The sequence below is a fragment of the Loxodonta africana genome, chromosome 21 (genome assembly GCF_030014295.1).
Source record: "Loxodonta africana isolate mLoxAfr1 chromosome 21, mLoxAfr1.hap2, whole genome shotgun sequence".
NCBI lineage: Eukaryota > Metazoa > Chordata > Mammalia > Proboscidea > Elephantidae > Loxodonta > Loxodonta africana.
The window spans coordinates 61,823,914-61,846,994 of NC_087362.1; the positions used below are offsets into that span (position 1 = coordinate 61,823,914).

Consider the following 23,081-nt stretch of genomic DNA (forward strand, 5'->3'; position numbering starts at 1 on the left):
GACTTTCTTCTAAATGAGTCAAAAGAGGGAGAGTTTATCTTTCAACTCATGCTAAATGTAATGCATTCTCTCTCTCCCAGGCTATTTTGGACCCTCCAAAAATAGCCTGGGAGAAAGGGCATGCATCAAAAACCAGAGAAGCAGGAGGGGTGGAAACTAATTAAGCAGAAGGCAGGTGTACTGAGCATTCAGGAAGGCAGCCTCTCTTGCCCGAGTTCACTTTGCACTGGGATTCTGGATTCCGCTTGCTCCGCTATAAGAGCCTGAATCAAAATTATAAAGCCAAACCAAAGGCTACATACACAAGGAGGATATGACTACCAGTTTTGGGAGAAGCAATTTCTCAGTTATCCTCATCTTCCTTCTCCTGGACATTGGCAGTACTGATTCTCCTAGCTCTCCCTCACTTTCTGCTAAGCCAGATTTAAGAAATCCTGGAGACAGTTTTACTTTAAAGCAGTGGCTCTCAACCTTGGCTGCTCATTAGAATCACCTGGGGAGCTAATCCTCATCCCTGAACCCCACCTCAAAAGATTCTTAGTTAACTCACTTGGGATGGGGCTCAGGCATCAGTATTCTTAAAGAGCTTTTCTGGTGATTCTGAATTGCAGCCAGAGCTGAGAACCACTGTAATAAAAAGTCAGTGATATTTGTCTTTCATACTGTTTTATAGGCCATTTAACTGATGACTCTTTATTTTTAAGTTTTCCTTCTTTTCTTTGTTCACTTTTTTCCTGCCTGTAGGGTCCCTATGAGTCTGAATCGACTCGATGGCAAAAGGTATTTTTCTTTTTTTTTTTGGTTTAGTTTTCAAAAAGAAACGAAAGAGCTTTCCTTGCTCCAAGGCAGGACAAGACGTGACAAGAGCTGGCTGACATCAGCAGGGTGTGCCTGATTCTGTATCATAAGGACATTGTACCATAAGAGTGATGGTTTTGATTCATTAAAGCAACTAGAACATCTTGAACTACAGACACACCCTTTATTCCCCAATACCCTTGGATCCTCTTTAGAAATATATAAAAACAAAAAAGAACTGCTAGAGGGGGCCAGAAGCTGCCCTAATGGACACGAGGAGAGAGAGTGGAGGGAAGGACTGTGCTGTCTCATTAGGGGGACAGCAATTAGGAGTCTATAGCAAGGTGTATGTAAATTTTTGCATGAGAGACTGACCTGATTTGTAAACTTCCATTTAAAGCACAATAAAAATTAATTAAAAAAAAAGAACTGCTACATGCTTATTTCACTAGAGAAATAGGTCTAAAGAATTCTAGAATTTTACATAGTTGCTCTCCCATAAGAAAATGCTACCCTGATAGGAAATTGCTTAATTTCACGTATCTGAAGCTGTTTCTATATGGTCCAGTAGAGAGTTTTCCTGGAAAGCCCTTTTCATTTTTAACATAATAGAAAGACTAGATGTGAAATGGAGAGAGAAACAGATTAAGAACTTCCCTTCTCACCTTTTTAAAGGGAAAAACATGTCTCCCGAATGCTTCCTCAATTTATTCCAGGAGTTCTTCAAAATTTCATTCTTAACAACAAATTTCCTACTCCTTGGAATTCATTTACCAAACAAGCAGTAACCATTAAATACCTACTCATACATTTTTTTTTTCATACATTAGGGCTTTGCCCTGCGACCCCCTCCCCTGCCATTACATATATAAGTCTATGTGACTCTAGTATCTCAGAAACCCATTATACAAACCACTCAAATCGTTTCTCATGAAAAACCTCTTTTAATTACGCAGTAAAGTGTGGCACAACTTCATGAACAGGCGGAGTTGTGACGGCACTGGCCAGGTACCAGCAACCTTTGGATGGCTCAGCTCAGCTTCTAGCAGTCCTGTCCTCCTGTGCGGGGCTGGCCTTCTTGGTGGCCACTTCAGGAATACATGGTCAACTGCAGCCATTCTTCGATAGACACCTGAATGAGGCCATCGGCATCTTGATCCAGAGACCTGAAGGCACGAAACATGGCATCCAGGCGAACCAGGCAGCTGATGAAGTTGTTAAAATCCATACTCCCGTCCTCATCGGCATATCGGCGGATAATCATTTGGTAGAATTGTTCATTTAGCTGGAAGCCTGCTGCCTGCACAGCCCCCCGCAGCTGCGAACTTCCCAGGGACCCAGAATGGTTGCTGTTATATTGCTTAAAAACACAGTGCCATTTCTTGATGTTGTTCCACAGATACTTAAATTCTTCAAAGCCCAGCTTCCCAGTCGTGTCACTGTCCATGACAGACACAATGCTCCGGCACGTGTCAAGACTGAAGCCATCGGTATTCAGATCCGCGTGCTTAGCAATGACTTTGTTGAGAATATTCATCAAGTCAGTGGCACCCACCTCCATGTCCGGTCCAGCCAGTTGTGCAAATTGCTGCCGAAACCTCTTAACTTCTTCACTTTCGTTGGCCTCCACATTGGTGAAATGCTGCTGAGTGGGAGGCGGTTCTGGAGTATACTGAGCTGCTGCGGCCTCACTGATAAAATTCACAATCCCTCCAACTATCCCTCTGATATTTCCTCCTCCTGTTGCTGCTCTTTGACCGCCTCCCCCAAGAAGGCCTCCAAGAGCTTCTCCAAGACCATGATCTGCCCCTTCCAAAAAAGCCTTTGCAAGAAACATGCTTTCAGCTTAATGAGCAAGTGTAAAAGCTGCCAGAATCTTGGAGGTGGTATGCAGAGAGCTGAAATGGAGTCTAAGTAGCTCCTATGTGGAAAAACTGGCTTTTCTGCACCTGCTTAAACTGCACCACACCCCCTAGTGATGATGTCTCATCTTAGATTTCAGCTGCCTGAATTCCATCAGGTCCTAGCACCTGCCATTTTTAGAGGGCCTCAATAAAATGTTGTCTACTCTTGTAAATAAATATTCATAAATTATAGCATGAATGACACATTCAAAGATAATATTTTTAAAAGGAAAATATAAAACTCTATAGGAATATAATATTATATAAAATATATTACAAAAACTGCACAAATATAAAAATGAACATTTCCATAGTTCTCTGATTTCTTAGTTTACTCTCTAAGCACCTGAAAGATGACATGCATTTTTCTAACTGGAGAGGTAAATTACTCATAGATTTCTTTTCTAAAGAATCCTCATTGTTAGAGTAGAACTGAAGAATTCTTGGGCATTGGAAAGATTTACCTAATCCCCCTTCTTCTGCAGAAGTTCTCAAAATTCAATGTGCTGAAGAAAAACATGGAAAATGGGGGACTCTTATTAAAATGCAGGCCCCCCACCCCCACCCCACCGCCAGGTCCTACCTCCAGAGATTCTGGTTTAGTGGATCTGCTTTGAGGCCATGGATCTACGCTTTGGAAACTTTATGAAGTGTAACATTCATACAAAAAAAAGTATCAATCATAAGTGTACAGGTGAAAGAATTTCAAAAACTATACATACTCATGTCACAGCACATGGATCAAGAAATAAGACATCACTGGCCCCATGAAGCCCTTCTTCCCTCTTTCCAGTATCTCTCACCTCGCAAGGGTAACTGCTCTCCTGACAACTAACAGCATAGATTAGTTTTTGCACCATAAATAAATGGAATCACACAGCATGTACTTCTTTGTGTCTAGCTTTTTTTGCTCAACACTGCATTTGTGCAATGTGATTTTAGATTTTTAAGTGAGTCTGTAGATGGTCCCAAACAATACTTTGAGAAATACTACCCTCGATAATATTAGGCAGCTAGGTGGTACAAATGGTTAAGTGCTTGACTACTAGCTGAAAGGCTGGTGCTTCGAACCCATCCAGAGGCACACGGAAAGATAGGCCTGGTGATCTGCTTCTGAAAGGTCAAAGCCTTGAAAACCCTATGGAGCAGTTCCACTCTGCACACATGGGGTCGCCATGAGTCCACACTGACTCGATGACAACTAACAACAACAACCACCACCCTTGATACTAGATTGAATCAGATTACAGACAGTCCCTGGATTATGAACAAGTTCCGTTTCTAAATCTCTCTTTAAGTCAAATTTATGCGTAAGTTAGAACAGGTACAGTTCATATATAACACAGTTAGTCAAATGTTTAACTTCTTGTTATTGTTGTTAGGTGTTGTCAAGTTGGTTCCAACTCATAGCGACCCTATGTACAATAGGGTCCTGCGCCATCCTCATGATCATTGTCATGCTTGAGCCCATTCTTGCAGCCACTGGGTCAGTCCATCTCGTTTAGGGTCTTCCTCTTTTTCACTGATCCCCTGCTTTACCAAGCATGATGTCCTTCTCCAGAGGCTGGTCCTTCCTGATAATATGTCCAAAGTATGTGAGATGAAGTCTCATCATTCTCGCTTCTACAGAGCATGCTGGCTGTACTTCTTCCCAGGCAGACTTGTTCATTCTTTTAGCAGTCCATAGCATATTCAATATCCTTGGTCTTCCTTATTCATTGCCCAGCTTTCACATGCATATGAGGCAACTGAAAACACGGCTGGCTTGGGTCTGACACACGATCTTTGTTTTCAATACTTTAAAGAGGTCTTTCGCAGCAGATTTGCCCAATGCAATGCATCATTTGATTTCTTGACTGCTGCTTCCATGGGTGTTGATTGCAGATTCAAGTAAAATGAAATTCTTCACAACTTCAGTCTTTTCTCCGTATCATGATGTTGCTTATTGGTCCCGTTGTGAAGATTTTTGTTTTCTTTATGTTGAGGTGTAATCTATACTGAAGGCTGTAGTCTTTGATTTCATCAGTAAGTGCTTCAAATCCTCTTCACTTTCAGCAAGCAAGGTTGTGTCATCTGCACATTACAGGTTGTTAATGCGTCCTCCTCCAACCATGATGCCCTGTTTCTTCATATGGTCCAGCTTCTAGGATTATCTGCTCAGCATACAGATTAAATAAGAATACTGAAAGGATACAACCCTGATGCACACTTTTCCCGACTTTTAACCACACAGTATCCCCTTGTTCTGTTCCAACAACTATCTCTTGCTCTATGTACGAGTTCTTTACGAGCACAGTTAAGTGTTCTGGAATTCCCATTCTTTGTAATACTATCCGTAATTTGTTATGATCCACACAGTCACATGCTTTGTGTAGTCGATAAAACACCTGGTAAACATCTTTCTGGTATTCTCTGCTTTCAATTAGTATCCACTGACATCAGCAATGATATCCCTTGTTCCACATCCTCTTCTGAATCTGGCTTGAATTTCTGGCAGCTCCCTGTCAATGCGCTGCTGCAACTGCTTTTGAATGATCTTCAGCAAAATTTTATTTGTGTGTGATATTAATGATACTGTTCAATAATTTTCGCATTCGGTTAGATCAGCTTTCCTTGGAATGGGCACAAATATGGATTCTTCCAGTCAGTTTGAGACAGATAGGGTTAACTGTGCTGGCGGAACTAAAGAGCTGTTAAAAGATTACCATCTAGAAGTTGGGTAACCAGGAACCACACCCTGTCAACAAGAGATAAGGTTTAAACAACCCTTGAATTACTATCTCCTTCTTAGTGTTTTTCTAGTCCCTTCCCCCTTTACAGGCTCCCTCATGTGCAGAAGAACAAAGTGTGACCGCTGTTTAATCTTCCTTAACCCTCCGAAGATAGCAAGGTAGTGCCAAAGATCAGTGTGCTTGCCCTATATCCCATAATAAGTGATGCCAACGGCTGCCCAGAGGACTCCATCTTGAATATCAGCAGGTTCCATCTTAGATTACAGGTTACAACCTACTTAGCATACACCACCATTCTGAGAAGCACACGCCCCTTGAAAGAAGCCCACTAAATATTCATTACTCTATTGTCTCCACGGAACCCAAATAAGCCCTAGCCATGCTTCCCTTTTTGAGTCAGTCTTTTGGAGAGGCTTAGATCCCCGCTGACTCCTTTTGCTTGACTCAAGCAAAATAAAGCTTGCTGAAGATAAAGTTTGTCTTTCGCGTGTATTCTTACTCAGGAAAAGACAAGGGCCCTTTGAATCAGATTGGCAATTGGTAACAAGTTGGCCAGGTAGCTGTCTTCCAAATTTCTTGGCACAAACGAATGAACACTTTCCGCACTGCATCTGTTTGCTGAAACATGTCAAGTGGTATTCTGTCAACTCCTGCTTTTTGCCAATGCCTTCAGTGCTGCTTGGACTTCTTCCTCCAGTATTATCCGTTCTTGATCATAGGCTACCTCCTGAAATGGCTGAACATTGACCAATTCTTTTTGGTATAGTGACTCAGTGTATTCCTTCCATCTTCTTTTAATGCTTCCTGTGTTGTTCGGTATTTTGCCCATAGAATCCTTCACTATTGCAACTCGAGGCTTGAATCTTTTCCTCAGTTCTTTCAGCTTGAGAAATGCCAAGCGTGTTCTTGTCTTTTGGTTTTCTAACTCCAGGTCTTTGCACATTTCTTTATAATAATTTACTTTGACTTCTCGAACCACCCTTTGAAATTTTTCGCTCAGCTCTTTCACTTCATCATTTCTTCCTTTCAGTTTAGCCACTCAACATTCCAGGGCAAGTTTCAGAGTCTCTTCTGACATCCATTTTGGTCTTTTCTGTCTTTTTAATGACCTCTTGCTTTCTTCACGTATGATGTACTTGCACAACTCGTTTCGTCTTCAGTCATGTGTTCAATGCATCAAATCTTTCCATAGATGTAGTCAATTTGATTCCTGTGTATTCCATCCAGCAAGGTCCATGTGTATAGTCACCATTTATGCTGCTGAAAAAAGGTATTTGCAATGAAGAAATTGTTGACCTTGCAAAATTCTACCATGCAATCACTGGCATCATTTCTATGACCACGAAGGCCGTATTTTCCAACTACTGATCCTTCTTCTTTGTTTCCAACTTTCACATTCAAATCACCAGTAATTATCAATGCATCCTGAGTGCATGCTCAGTCAATTTCAGACTGCAGAAGTTGGTAAAAATCTTCAATTTCTTCATCTTTGGCCTTAGTGGTTGGTGTATAAATTGGAATAACAGTCATATTAACTGGTCTTCCTTGTAGGCTTATGGATATTATCCTATCACTGACAGCCCTGTTCTTCAAGATAGATCTTGAAATGTTCTTTTTGATGATGAACACAAAGCCATTCCCCTTCAAGTTTTCATTCCCGGCACAGTAAATCATATATTGTCCAATTAAAAATGGCCAATACCAGTCCATTTCAGCTCACTAATGCAGGGTCACTATGAGTCGGAATTGACTCGACGGCACTGGGTTTTAATGCCTAGAATATCGATGTTTATGCGTTTCTTGCTTACTTTGGACGTGTTATCAAGAGAGACCAGTCTCTGGAGAAGGACATCATGCTTGGTAAAGTAGAGGGTCAATGAAAAAAGAGGAAGATCCTCAATGAGATGGATTGACACAATGATTGCAACAATGGGCTCAAACATTCCTACTACTGTGAGGATGGCACGGGACCAGGCAACATTTCATTCTGTCATACATAGGGTTGCTGTGAGTCAGAGTAGACTTGATGGCACCTAACAACCCTTAATACTAGATAGAGTCAGAGTACAAGTCCTTCAAAAGTCTCTGGAAGTTCTATTGGTGAACTCAGGGAAAGGTGACCAGGACTTAATGACTCAATCATTATATTACTTAGCACGTGGGGATCAATTTCTAATCTGCAAAATGATGATGACAGTATCTCACTGCCTACTTCACAAAGATTCAATCCAATTTATAATGTATCAGGAGGTTGGCTCAGTGCTTAGGATACAAAAGTGAATACAACACGATTGCTGTTCTCAAGGATCAAGATGACCCACAGTCAACTGGTTGTAAATATAACCTGAAGTGCTGTGTTCATATTTCTACTCTTACCACTAACCCATTACATTTGTATATAATATGCTTTGGTATTTGGGTTTCATAAGATTCCTCTGAAAGATACAAAAGTATCCCAGATAAAGTAAGAAAAACATAGAGAAGTTAAGCTGCTCATCCAAAGTCAAACAGCTAGTACTTTGTACTGTATTATCCAATCAGTATGGGTGCCCAAAGGCCCCTGGGTGGTACAAGCAGTTTGCAATCGGCTGCTAACCTAAAGGTTGGTGGTTCAAACCCAACCAGCAGCTCCACAGAAATAAGACCTGGTGATCTGTTTCTATAAAGATGATGGTCAAGAAAACCCCATGGGGCAGTTCTCTGTAACATATGGGGTCATCGTGAGTCAGAATTGACTCAATGGCAATGGATTTTTATTTTTTTATTTTTATGGTGCCCCAAATGGGGAGCAATGAATTCTGCTGAGGCTTAAGAAAGGAGAACATTTACCTAGAGAAGAGATAGTGTGTAGGCCTGATTACAGGCTGAGTCTGAGTTCTCCAAATAGACCAAGGATACAGAGAGACAGTATAGTCAAAATATAGAGGCACTAAAGCATGTGAGGTATTCCAGAGAAGGTGAATAGTTCAACGTGACCAGAGCCCGTCCCTGCACATGACAAGAGATAAAAGCAGAACAATAGGATGCAACCAGACTGGAAAGGGCTTTGAACTGCCATGTGATGGTATCTATCACACAGGTAATTGTAGAGACCACTAAAGGCTCAAATATGAAATCCAAAAACCAAACCAAGCCCAGTGCCGTCGAGTCCATTCTGACTCATAAAATCAAAAGGGGATTAAATGTTGTCTTAGTTATCTACTGCTGTTGTAACAGAAATACTACATGTGGATGGCTTTAACAAAGAGAAATTTATTCTCTAGAAGTCTGAATTCAGGATGTGAGCTCCAGGGGAAGGATTTCTCTCTCTGTCGACCCTAGGGAAGATCCTTGTCATCAATCTTGCCCTGGTCTAGGAGCTTCTCAGTGCAGGGACCTCAGGTCCAAAGGACATACTCCCCTCCTGGCTCTCCATTCTTGGTGGCATGGGGTCCCTCCCTTTCTTTGTGCACTTCTCTCTTTTATATCTCGAAAGAGATTGACACAAGATACAGCCTAATTTTGTGGACTGAGTCCTGCCTCATTAACATAACTGCCTCTAATACTGCCTCATTAACTTTATAGAGGTAGGATTTACAATGCATAGGAAAATCACATCAGATGACAAAATGGTAGACCATCACACAATACTGGGAATCACAGCCAAGTTGATATACATTTTTGGGGGACACAATTCAATCCGTAACAGATGTGGAATTACTTTGTAACTGTATAACTCTAGAATTAAGGAATGACTACTTTAGCTATTATTAGGGACAGAATAGTAGCTAGAGGGCCCTGCTCTTCTTAGGACATTGAAGCAATGTCCTGTCTCCTTTTGCCATACCCAGTGGTTTGTGTCGAACTTTCCAATGGCTGGTTTTATTTCTCCTGAGTACAATGAAATTGCCTCTGTGAACACGAAAGGCCAAATGTCTTCCTTAATCACACCAAAAAGTATCACCAAAGGACTGTCTTTCTTTCAGGGAATCACAGGGGCCATCTGGCCTCAGACAGATTGAAATCCAGTCATATAAGCTTCTGTGAGAGGAAATTACATGAGTTTTGTTTTTATAATATTGCAAATTAACTTGATAACATCCACTGTCATATAAAATGAGTCTCCTTATGTCTAGCTGAAGTGTTTTTTGCTGAGGTTTAAATCCAATTCCTCTCATTTATTTTCCGTGAAGATGGAGGTCATTTGGCTAACAGTTTCTCATAAGCCATCACAGAATAAAAGACTGTTATTAGATTAACAAGCCCTTTCTTCTCTGGATCATTTAATCCCCTAAGGCTATTTATTAGAACATTAATAGCAACTTTAGCTGCTGTCTCAGGGAACTCTACTGTCCAGATCTGGAGAAACAGGTTAGGGGAAGAAGCTACATCTGATGAATAGTTTAACCCCAATTTGAGGAGAGGAGTTATTGAACTTAAAAAGCTAATGGTCACAAATAAATATTCTTGGCAGCATCATTTATAATAGTCATAAACAACAACAACAAAAACCCACTGCCATTGAGTCAATTTGATTCTGACTCATGGTGACCCTAATCAACAGAGTAGAACTGCCCCCATAGGGTTTCCAAGGCTGTAATCTTTATGGGAGCAGACTGTCACATCTTTTTCCCGCATAATAATAGCCATAATTGAAAAAAACCCTAATGTCCACCAACTGGTGAAAGAGTAGACAAAGTGTGGCATATCCATACAATGGACAACTATTCAGCAATAAAAAAGAATGAACTACTGATACTTGCTAAGACATAGATAAACCTCAAAAACATGTTAAGTGAAAGAAGCTAGACAAAAGAGACCATATACGGTATGATTCTGTTAATATGAAATACCTAAAAAGGCAAATCTAGAGAGACAGAAAGCAGATTAGTGGTTGCCTAGGGCCGGAGGGCGGGTGAGGGGGTGAGCAGTTAACGACATGAGGGATCAATGGAGTGATGGAAATGTTCTACAACTGATTTATGGTGATGGCTGTACAAGTTGGTAAATTTATTGAAAAATCATTGAATCGTACATTTGAAATGAGTGGATTATATAATATATAAAATATGCCTCAATAAAGGCATTAAAAAAAATTCAATGGTGACAATTTAGAGTAAAAAGAACACTGAACTAGGAGTTTTCATCCCTGTCCTACAATTAACTAACTGTGTCACTTTTTTGGGTCACCTTGGGCATGTAACTTCCTCTCTTGGGCTGACAGCTGTCTGCAAAATGAGGAGGATGGATAATTTAACACCAAAGGTCCCTTTAGCTCTAGAATTGTATGTCTCGATTTGAATGTGCCATGTAACCATGACAGCAGCATCATTTCTGTATGGAGGTTAGTTTCCTTCTGGTGCCCAAGACTTTTATGTTATGTATGAATTTAATCTTTCTTTATCTTGGGTCTGGTTCTATGACCTTTGAAGACATGCTTACTTGCCCTTCTCCCTAGTCTGACATTTTCAAAAGTATTCCTGATTGCCTATTTTCAATGGTATTCCTGATTGCAACCTACTAAGTATGTTGCTCTTCCAAACAGAACTCCAAGATGGAAGACTGCACCTGGTCTCAGGTAATAGAAGAACTCACCAGTCCCACTTTGGGTAAAGTCCTTCTGTCAAGTGGGTTTTCACCTAACTGCAATGTGATCTGGACCAGACCTTCCTAGTTGATTGATGAGGATGTCATGTTGGATGAAATCAAAAGCCTTTCTAGAATCTATATAGATGTTATTGTTGTCGAGTCAGTTCCGACTCCTAGCGACCCTATGCACAACAGAACGAAACACTGCCCGGTCCTGCGCCATCCTTACAATCATTGTTATGCTTGAGCTCATTTTTGCAGCCACTGTGTCAATCCACCTCGTTGAGGGTCTTCCTCTTTTCTGTTGACCCTGTACTCCGCCAAGCATGATGTCCTTCTCCAGGGACTGATCTCTCCTGACAACATGTCCAAAGTATGTAAGAGGCAGTCTCGCCATCCTTGCCTCTAAGGAGCATTCTGGCCCCACTTCTTCCAAGACACATTTGTTCGTTCTTTTGGCAGTCCATGGTATATTCAATATTCTTCGCCAACACCACAATTCAAAGGCGTCAACTCTTCTTCAGTCTTCCTTATTCATTGTCCAGCTTTCACATGCATATGATGTGATTGAAAATACCATGGCTTGGGTCAGGCGCACCATAGTCTTCAGGGTGACATCTTTGCTCTTCAACACTTTGAAGAGGTCCTTTGAGGCAGATTTGCCCAATGCAATGCGTCTTTTGATTTCTTGACTGCTGCTTCCATGGCTGTTGATTGTGGATCCAAGTAAAATGAAATCCTTGACAACTTCAATCTTTTCTCAGTTTATCATGATGTTGCTCATTGGTCCAGCTGTGAGGATTTTTGTTTCCTTTATGTTGAGGTGCAATCCATACTGAAGGCTGTGGTCTTTGATCTTCATTAGTAAGTGCTTCAAGTCCTCTTCACTTCCAGCAAGCAAGGTTGTGTCATCTGCATAACGCAGGTTGTTAATGAGTTTTCCTCCAATCCCGATGCCCTGTTCTTCTTCATATTGTCCAGCTTCTCGGATTATTTGTTCAGTACACAGATTAAATAGGTATGGTGAAAGAATACAACCCTGACACACACCTTTCCGGACTTTAAACCAATCACTATCCCCTTGCTCTGTCCAAACAACTACCTCTCATCTATGTAAAGGTTCCTCATGAGCACAAGTAAGTGTTCTGGAATTCCCATTTTTCACAGTGTTATCCATAGTTTGTTATGATCGACACAGTTGAATGCCTTTGCACAGTCAATAAAACACAGGTAAACATCCTTCTGGTATTCTCTGCTTTCAGCCAGGATCCATCTGACATCAGCAATGATATCCCTGGTTCCACATCCTCTTCTGAAATCGGCCTGAATTTCTGGCAGTTCCCTGTCGATATACACTGCTGTAGCCGTTTTTGAATGATCTTCAGCAAAATTTTGCTTGCGTGTGATATTAATGATATTGTTCTATAATTTCCATATTCGGTTGGCTCACCTTTCTTGGGAATAGGCATAAATATGGATCTCCTCCAGTCAGTTGGCCAGGAAGCTGTCTTTCATATTTCTTGGCATAGACGAGTGAGCACCTCCAGCGCTGCATCTGTTTGTTGAAACATCTCGATTGATATTCCATCAATTCCTGGAGCCTTGTTTTTCACCAATGCCTTCAGAGCAGCTTGGACTTCTTCCTTCAGTACCATCGGTTCCTGATCATATGCCACCTCTTGAAATGGTTGAATATCGACTAATTCTTTTTGGTATAATGACTCTGTGTATTCCTTCCATCTCCTTTTGATGCTTCCTGCATCGTTTAATATTTTCCCCATGGAATCCTTCACTATTGCAACTAGGGGCTTGAATTTTTTCTTCAGTTCTTTCAGCTTGAGAAATGCCAACCGTGTTCTTCCCTTTTGGTTTTCCATCTCCAGCTCTTTGCACATGCCATTATAATACTTTACTTTGTCTTCTCGAGAGGCCCTTTGAAAAGCTTTTCTATATAGATAATATCTATTTATTTTCCCTTATAATCTTGGACTGTCACTCTCTCATAGGAGGAAATGCAATTGGTCTGCACAACTGCTCTTTACAAAGCCCTGTTCTTTACTTCCTTGTGCTCCTGGAGGAGGCCAGCCATCACTCCTTTGCTCTGGTAAGAAAGTTAAGCTTCAATTGTTGCAATCTCCTTTGTGTCTCCTCTATGGTATCTCCCACCATACAATGAGAAGCCAGAAATGAAGTACATAATTCTCATGTTTAAATGGATATTTCCAGTGTAACAATATGTACCAAGGGAAAATATTTTGATGGACTAAATGGGGAGTTAAGTCAGTCCGAGAACTGAAGGGGGAAATGGTCAGACATACAGGACCACCAAACTTTCACAGCAACTTGTACAGCTGAATACAAAAGTGCATCTGCTCAACCCAGAAAGCTATGGCCTTTTTCTGCCAATTACATAAATTGTAGAGTCGATTACATATATCAAATCCTGACTAACGGGGATTGGAATCAAGATGAGTTCCACATGAACCACGAGATACTTTATTATACATCAAACCTGAACTGGAAAATGAAGGTTAGAAAACTTCAGTGTTTATTTCCAATCACTTAAGCCACCTAAGTGCCCTGTCCTACCTCTTAGCATGAGCAGAAACTGCACACGAGAGCATGCTACCTTGTCTAACAGGAATGGGCAAGCAAGGATACCTGCTATTATTGGCACTCATGATTTAAGGCTTGAACTGATACCAAGAACAGAGCAGACAGGAAGAACTCAAGATAAAGGAACACAATCATTCCACCGAATGTTAAACAGTAATAAAAGATCTACAGAAATTTACAAAAAGGCTGGCCCACCAAAGTGCTAAAAGTACACACAAACATCTCCTGTCTAATATTTAAACAAAGGACATAGTAATGACAGAAGAACTGAATATTAGTTGGAAGGCAGAAATGGGGAAAACTATGACTGTTTTCAAACTTTTTTATGGAATAAAAATTGTATCCATCTATCTATATTTGCTAGGTGATGATCTGTGAGGTACATAATGGTATTAGTAAAAAGAGAGAGCTTGTACCAGACTATACCTGAGAAATTAGATATCAATCTCTCTCATTCTCTACCTCCCGTCTGACAATGACTGTTATACTACTAGTTAGAATTGTGGTGGGATGGCAACAAGAGGTAGACAAATTAGTCAAGGGTAAAGATTCAGAGTGATCCCCTTCAAGTCAGCTGTGGTGGTTGTTGTTGTTAGGTGCCATGGAGTTGGTTCCAACTCGTAGTGACCCTAATGCACTATCCTCACAATTGTTGCTATGTTTGAGCCCATTGTTGCAACCACTCTGTCAGTTCATCTCATTGAGGGTCTTCCTCTTTTTTCGCTGACCCTCTAATTTACCAAACATGATGTCCTTCTCCAGGGACTGATCCCTCCTGATAACATGTCCAAGGTATGTGAGACAAAGTCTCACCACCCTTGCTTCTAAGGGGCATTCTAGCTGTACTTCTTCCAAGACACATTTGTTCATTCTTTTTGGTAGTCCATGCTATATTCAATATTCTTCCCAACACCATAATTCAAAGGCGTCAGTTCTTCTTCGGTCTTCCTTATTCATTAACAATGGTCAGCATGAGCACTGACTGCAATCCTTCAATTCAGTCTTTAAACCTACCATAAGCTTTGTTTTATCAGTTTATTACACATTGCAGGGGTCAGCAAACTGCAGCCTGTGGGTCAAATTCAGCCAGGCACCTCCTTTTAAATAAAGTTTTACTGGAACACACCCATGCTCATTTGTTTATATACTGTCTATGGCTACTTTCACACCACAATGGCAGAGGTGAACAGTTGCAACAGAGACTATATGGCCCACAAAGCCAAAAATATTGCAGGGGCCCTGGTGGAGCAATGGTTAAGCACTCGGCTGCTAAACAAAAGGTTGGCAGTTCAAACCCAGCAGCAGTTCAGAAGAAAAGACCTAGTGATCTGCTCCTGTAAAGATTACAGTCTAGGGAACTCTATGGGACAGTTTTACTCTGTCCTACAGGGTCCCTGTGAGTCGGAATCGACGGCACACAGTAACAATGAGAAGTACTCAGCTGTTAACTGAAAGGTTGGCAGTTCACACTCACCCAGTGGCTCCACATGAGTAAGACCTGTTGATCTGCTCCCATAAAGATTACAGCCTGTAAATCCTTACCAGGTAGTTCTACTCTGTCACATGGAGTCTCTATGAGTCAAAGTAGATTCAACAGCATCTAACAACAGCAATAATTTTTATAGAAAAAGTTTGCCGACCCCTGAAATATAGTTTTGCTACCAGTGAGTATACATTTATGGTGATGTGTGTCGGATGGAACATGAAGCTGAGTATACCATGAGATGTAGTGTAGAAGAGGGTATGACTGGCTACAAAGAGATAAGAAGCAGACACATGGTATACTATCCAGCTAGCAACAAAGATTGTGTACTTACTGAAATATTGGAGGACTTTGCTCAATAACATAGTCCTCATGGCCTGGTGGTTAACAGCTTGGCTCCTAACCAAAAGTTGGCCATTCAAATCCATTAGCTGCTCCTTGGAAACCCCATGGGGCAGTTCTACTCTATTCTATACGGTCGCTATGAGTTGGAATCTGCTCGATAGCAAGGGGATGGGACAAAAGATGAAATGAACAATGATGCTGTTATGGACCTTGACATTGTTATATCGCAGAAATGACTGTTATAATTATTTTCTGAGTTAGCCAGTATTGTTCCTTAATTCCCGTTAAGTGTCTTTAAATCCCTTCAAATGTGCTGGCAAAAATCTAGTATTTAAAACTGAAATCAAGCATATAAAAAACGTTGAGAAGCCACTGTTTTAAACTATCATTTCAGCCTTCAGTTCTAACTCATCTGGACATTTGACTAATCACCAATTAGCCTCCGATCAGGAGAGTTCAGTGCACATTCAGAAAAACAAAAAAAGTTAAATTAGACCCAAAGATAAAAAGAATTTTTTGTTTCCAAAGAGATAGGACCTCTTCAAAGGAACTTATCCCAAGTAGTGAAGTAGGTCATGCTTTGGGTCATGAAGGCCACATTTCTGCTGGACTTTCAAAATGGCTGCCATCAGATATATGAAAATCTAAAAGAACACGTCAGAAGAAGCTAAATGGACAGCGAATTTTTTTTTTTTTTTAAATAACAAATTGAGAGGAAAACCATAATGAAGCATTTGTAGACTAGCCAAGCAAGTTGGTGAGAAGAGAGAGTATGGGGGTGGTAGAGAGATATCTAGGTCCTCCTCTCACCCCCAAGGTACCAACCATAACCACATTTACATTTGGGGTAAGATTGGGAGAGGAAAACAAGGAAAGAGGAAAGGATAAAGTGGGAAGGGAACATGGGAGGGGCTTATGGGAGCAGTCTGCATTGCAGGAATTTACAGCTACTGTAAGCGCAACAGGAACGCTCCACCCTTTCTCTTTCCCACCCTTCCTCCCCACCCCATGCCCATTAAGCATTTAGCAAGATAAGTTACTCTGAAAGAAACAAACTGTGAAGTTACTGAACTTCCTTGTTTTTCCCATCAAATATTCCTTGGCTAAATCACTTAAAGAGACAGAAAACGGGCCTAGTATGGAACTGGGTATGCGCGTGGCCTTGTAACAATTGCACAATTCAGCTTCTCAAAACAAAGCAAATCTTCACAGGCACAGACATGCGGGTGTGTTTAAAACAATAAGGAAAAGAGAGAGGGAGAGAAAGGAAGAAAGAGAAAGAAATGAAGGTGAAACATATTAATCATTAATTTTTCAGACTATTTTCCTTACCTGTCTGTATGTTGGAGATCGAAAGAAAAGTGCTTTAAAGGCCAGCTATGGTCTATATTTCAAGCTAAGCCACACCATACAAAGCGGTACAGAAAACTCACAGTATCAATGATACCTGAGCAGATGGAAGCAGTCCGTGGGAAAATGTGAATGATCAAATTGGCTACAAAGGCTTACCAGTCTCCCAATTGCTTGGAGCCAACTGTCTTGCTCTAGTTCAAGGCAAGGGAGCTTGGCTAACTGGGGGTTCGGAAGGCCCCAGCTTGGGTATCAAATGCACCTATCATGGGACCAAGGCACTGCAACCTGGGCCATATACAGGTTAGTACTTTGTGAAAAATTTGTCCCAGAGAAGTTATTTTGATCTTTGGTTTATACTACCTTTCCTACTCCCAAATCTTCCTATACTGACCTGTGCTTAGGAACAGTGAGGCTGCTGCAGGTATAGTCCATGGAAGACAGAATTGATGTCATAACCACTCAGGAACTGCTAGTTATGACAGGTTGACACGTGAAGGACAGGACAACCTCTCTGGGTATTTTTTAAGTTTTTATTAAGAATCCCAGTAAGCACGATATCTAAGATATATTGTAAACTTCCTCCTTGGTCCCTGCTTCATGTCCCTTCCTGTTTCCTCAGCTCCTGTCTTTGTTTATATGTCCCTGCCATATTCCTTCCCGTGAAAAGATTCATGTTTATAGAAACTTTGCTTAAAATTACTTGCATGGCTTCTAGAACCATAGTGGGAGATGCTAGACAAATCTCACAGAAAGACTAGCAATAATATAAGTGAAAATGCACCTCTAATTTCCTACCTTGCATGTTTACATCCAATAATTTATTTCTCCCTTCCTCAAATCTTCATTAACATCTAAGATACAACTATTGGTCTCTTCTAGTGCAGAACAAAAGACAAAGAAGGGAACCAAAGACTCAGAGAAGAAACCAGTCCACAGGACTAATAGTCTACACAAACCACGGCCTCATTTACCCTGAGACCAGAAGAACTAGATGGTGCCCAGCTACCGCTAACGACAGTTCTGGTCAGGGCCACAATAGATCCTGATAGAAGAGGAGGAAAATACAGAACAGAATTCAAATTCTTAAAAAATCTAGACTTACGGGTTAGGGTAAGACTAGAGGACTCCCCAATACTATCACCCTGAGATACTCCATAAACCTTGAAATGAAACTACCCCCTGAGATCCCCTTTTAGCTAAATAATAGACTGGCTCATAAAATATATTACCAGTGAGTACTGTGTTCCTTTAAAAAATCATCTATATGAACCAAATGGTCAACAATTACTCTAAAGCAAAGACAAAACTGAAAAGGAAAGAGAAGCCAGATTACTGGAAACAAAAGATCCAGAATGGAATTAATGAGAATGGTGACACATTGTGAAAAATGTAGCAATATCACTGAACAATTTGTATAGTAATTGGTAAGTGGGAACCTAATTTGCTGTGGAAACTTTCTCCTTAAACACAATAAAATATTAAAAAAAAAAAAATCTTCATTACACTTTATGGTAGTACCACTCCAACGATGGAGCCCTGGTGGCATAGTGATTAAGAACTTGGCTGCTAACCAAAAGGTCAGCAGTTCAAATCTACCAACTACTTCTTGGACAGCACCTGCTTCCAAGGAGCACCTAGTGGATTTGAACTGCTGACCCTTTGTTTAACAGCCATAGCACTTAACCACTACACCACCAGGGTTTCCAAACAAAACCCATGGCCATTAAGCCGATTCCAACTCAGAGACACTATTGGACAGAGCAGAAGTGCCACATAGGGTTTCCAATGAGCACCTGGTGGATTCGAACTGCTGACCTTTATGGTTAGCAGCTATGCTCTTAACCACTACGCTACCAGGGTTTCCTACCCCAATGATACATTATCATTTAAGGGATAAGTGAAAATCATTTGTATGTTGCAAGGAAGCCCAGAGGAGAGGTCCGGGCACTACATATAGAAAAAAGCTGCTTAACAGCATCATGTTAAATATGAGATTATAGAATAAGTCATTGGGAGCATGAATATGCTCCAGGAAAAAAGAACTATAGCCCTGTCCTGGTTTTTCTCACAAAGCTATAATTTCTTTGCAAAATATCTTTTTCCAGTGGCTAACAGAGAACAAATTGGGACTTCTGGTACCAGCCAAGATGGAGTAAGCCTACTCCAGCCTATCTCTCCCACTGGGTTTGTCATCTAGTGCTGCTATAACAGAAATACAAGTGGATGGCTTTAACAAAGAGAAATTTATTTTCTCAGAGTAAAGTAGGCTAAAAGTCCAAATTCAGGGTATCAGCTCCAGTGGAAAGCTTTCTCTCTCTGTCAGCTCTGGAAGAAGGTCCCTGTCCTCAATCTTTCCCTGGTTGAGAAGCTTCTCAGGCACAGGGACCCCAGGTCCAAAGGACACTCTCTACTCCTGGCACTGCATTCTTGGTAGTATGAGGTCCCCAACTCTCTGCTTGCTTCTCTTTCCTTTCCTCTTTCCTTCCTTCTCTTTTCTCTTAAGAGAGAAAAGGGAGTGCAGGCCACACCCCAGGGAAACTCCCTTTACACTGGGTCAGGGAGATGGGCTGAGTAAGGGTGGGATTACAATACCACCCTAATCCTCTTAACATAAAATTACAATCACAAAATGGAGGACAACCACACAATACTGGGAATCATGGCCTAACCAAGTTGATAGACACATTTTTTGGGGGACATAACTCAATCCATGACACCCACTGATTAAAATTAAAACCTCTGAAGAAAACACAAAAAGTAACTACCTGTGGACAAAATACCACAGCAGGAGGATCAGTGAGAAAAGTCAAAATATGAAGAACAACCAGTAAGATGGTGAAACCATGGAGGCCTGAAGACAGTAGAACATTTATCTTTAAATTGTTGAACGCAAAGAACTGTCAATCCAGAATTCTATATACACCAAAATTATCCTTCAGAAATGAAAGCCAAATAAAAACATTCTCAAATGAGGGAAAACTCAGAGAATTTGTCACTAGAAGACCTGCACTAAAATATACACCATAGGAAGTTCTAATGGCCGAAGGGAAATGACACCAGAGGTAAACTTGGAACTTTAGGAATGAAGGAAGAGCAACCAAAACAGTAAACATCTAGATAAATATAACAGACTATTTTTCTCCTCTCAAATTCAAATTCTTTAAAGTATGTATGACTGTTCAAAGCAAAAATTATCACATTGGTGGGGTTTTCAATGTATGTAGATGTAATAATATAAAGGAAAAAATAACATAAAGGGAAAACACAGGAAACATAAAAGACAACAGATGGTCAAGGGTGTTATTTGTTTGTCGGGCTTCGAGGTTTTACTTGAACTTGTAAAAATATAACTCTAAATAGATTTCAAAAAGTTAGTTGTATTTATTGTAACTCCTTGAACAACCACTTAAAAATAATACAAAGCCAAAAAGTCAATAGATAAAATAAAAATGGAATACTAAAAATCTTTTTAAAATAATAAAAAAAAAAGGGCAGAGGAACAAAACTCAGAGGAGACAAACAAAAATAATAAAATGATAGACCTCAAACCAACCAGGCAACTCACACACACACAATTATTATAATTAAAGGGAAAAATAATTAAACCATGGGCCCAGCTTTGCTTCTTCTAACACCAATCTAACAAGTTTTTCTAATACCTGCCATTTTGATTTATGCTCTGTGGAGGCTGACAGTAAATACATCTGCATGTTTAAGATTAAATTTTAACATACCCTGTCGAAGAGGGCAAAAAGTTGTCTCAAGACATCTGAAACGGGCAACTTCAGATACTCTGCAAATTCTTCAATTCCAATTCTTCCTCCTTTTGAGGATCTTGCAATAGAAGCATATTCATCCAGATGCTTACGGATACCATCCCAATCCAATCTACACGAAAAAGAAATACAGAAACATGTTATTAGCCCTTCACAATTCATATGGATATTTTACGAACACTGTTTTATTAATTTATCTAAGGGAAAAATACTTGGTGCTAAATTTGAAAAGGAAAATAAAATAGGCATTTTAAACTATATTGAATATGTATGCAGACATTTAATTTTTTTAAATAAATCATCCCAAATAGCTCAAGGGAATAAAGGAACCTAGAAGAAGAATGATGTATTGGAACAAGAAATGGCTCATAGAAGAAAATAAAGCAAATTCCCTGGTGGCGAAGTGGTTAAGAGCTTGGTTTAATCAAAAGGTCGGCTGTTTGAATCCACAGCCACTCTTTGGAAACCCTATGGGGGGATTCTACTCTGTACTATAAGGGTTGCTACGGGTTTGAATTGACTCAATGGCAATGGTTTTTTGGTTTTTTTTGGCGGGGGGGTTGTGGTGGTTTAGTCAAAAATACTTATTGAGTTGGTATAAAAGAAATTACAATTCTTGCTTTCAAGCAACTTTCAGACTGATAATGAAGTAGAACTCGAATTTCACAAACTGTTGTGATACGGACATTCATTAGACTATACACACTTCTACCAATATTAGTTATAAAAACTCAGGACGATAAAACACTGAAAAATACACTGTAGCTTACATCATAGCCTGTCTCTGCCTTGAAGAATCAGACAGGTGACCTAACATACTTCTGTAAACAATTTCAACGACTACCTAAACTTTTCAAACCTACAGGAGCATTGTGAACATGACATCAAAATAATAAAGCAAAACATTTTTGTTATCTAACCCAGACCCAGGGTCGTCGAGTCGATTCCGACTCATAGCGACCCTATAGGACAAAGTAGAACTGCCCCATAGAGTTTCCAAGGAGCGCCTAGCAGATTCGAACTGCTGACACCTTGGTTAGCAGCTGTAGCACTTAACCACTACACCACCAGGGTTTCCGTTTGTTATCTAGCAGGTATAAATAACACTCGTCCACATCAGTTATCAAGGTATTATATTTTAATATTGAACTTTGATACAATACCTGATTCTGTACCTCCCTCCTAGGGAAGATGCCAAGGTCTATTAAACCAATAAATTCTGCAATTGCCTAATAGGCCTGAGAACAGATGAGTCGTAATAAGAGGGGGGCTTTCGCACCAGATAATTCAAAGGCAATGTTCTACAAGGTTTAAACAAGATCTTAAAAATTGAAAGGAATGTTTTTGCCTTTTTTTTTTTTTCCTCAGTTGGGTACCCAAGGGAAAAAGGGTAGACACAGAGTATTTAAAAGGAGTCCTGGTGGCACAGCGAGTAAGTGCTCACCTGCTAACTGAAAGGCTGGCAGTTCAAACCTACCCAGCGGTGAAAGGTTGGTGGTGTTGGTGGTTCAAACCTACCCAGTGGCTCAATAGAGAAGGACCTGGAAGTTTGCTTCTGTGAAGATTACAGCCAAGAAAACCCTATGGGGCAGTTCTACTCTGCCACACGGGGTCACTATAAGTCAGAATCGACTCAGTGGCACCTGCCGACAATAGAGTATTTAAAATCCAGTGATGGTCAGAACTGCCACTATTCAAGTCAATTCATATTTCACATGTGAGGTTCTGCCCACCACATGCCAGTATCACCTAACTAAGCTGTCCTCTCATAAGAAGGAGTCCCTGGGTGGTGCAAACTGTTATTGTGCTTGGCTGTTAACTGAAAGTTTGGAGGTTTGAGTCCATCCAGAGGTGCCTTGGAAGAAAGGCCTGGCAATCTACGTGCAACAAATCAGCCATTGAAAACCCTGAGGAGCACAGTTCTACTTTGACACATGTGGGGTCACCATGAGTCAGAGCGGACTTGGCAGCAACTGGCTTTTCTCATAAGAAGGTGGCAGGACTTATTCACTATTCTGAGCCATTTCTAAGTAGGGAAGGGGGTCTGTGCTAATGCACAGTTATTATCTCTTGGTCTCTTCCTGTGACCAACACACGTATCTTCAAGTTAACTGCTCTTGAATAATCAAAACCAGATGGACTAAGCGGGAGACGAATGTACAACCCTGGCTTCCCTGATAAACATCATGTGAGTCTTAGTAAAAGCCGAACATTAATAAAGCAAGAGAAAATAAACATACAGGATTTCAGATCTCTTCTGGGCATCTTTATGATTTAAAACACACTTACTTCAGTTTCCGGCTAATTTTAGTAAATTCCACCAACCCAGCTTCCATAGGCAATGTTAGCTGTCCTGCTGAAATCATCAATCGGCAATCTTCATAGGTGTGATCTGTAACTGGTATTTCCAGAGCACTAAAAGTGTTAGAGAGCAAACTGAAATTCAGTATTTAAATGAGGTGATGATTTTTCATTAGGCCTATATCAGTCAACAAATGACAGTAAA

General features: G+C 40.5%; 2 protein-coding genes across 4 annotated transcripts in view; both read right to left on the bottom strand.

The window, feature by feature from the left end:
• LPCAT2 (lysophosphatidylcholine acyltransferase 2) overlaps positions 1–23,081 on the bottom strand; it is an 82,763-nt gene that overhangs the window by 20,288 nt on the left and 39,394 nt on the right. For 2 of the 3 annotated variants that reach the window (XM_064274022.1, XM_064274023.1), the window contains 2 exons: positions 22,865–22,990; positions 20,534–20,687 (listed from right to left, as the gene is read on the bottom strand). In XM_064274022.1, the coding sequence (XP_064130092.1) occupies positions 20,534–20,687; positions 22,865–22,990 (280 nt within the window). Of the gene's footprint in view, positions 1–20,533; positions 20,688–22,864; positions 22,991–23,081 lie in introns of those variants that run through there. The other variant, XR_010318895.1, reaches the window with a different exon arrangement.
• Positions 1,624–20,527, bottom strand: CAPNS2 (calpain small subunit 2). Its single transcript, XM_064274024.1, has one exon. It carries the CDS (start codon positions 2,633–2,635, stop codon positions 1,889–1,891), a length of 747 nt encoding a protein of 248 aa, XP_064130094.1. The 5' UTR covers positions 2,636–20,527; the 3' UTR covers positions 1,624–1,888.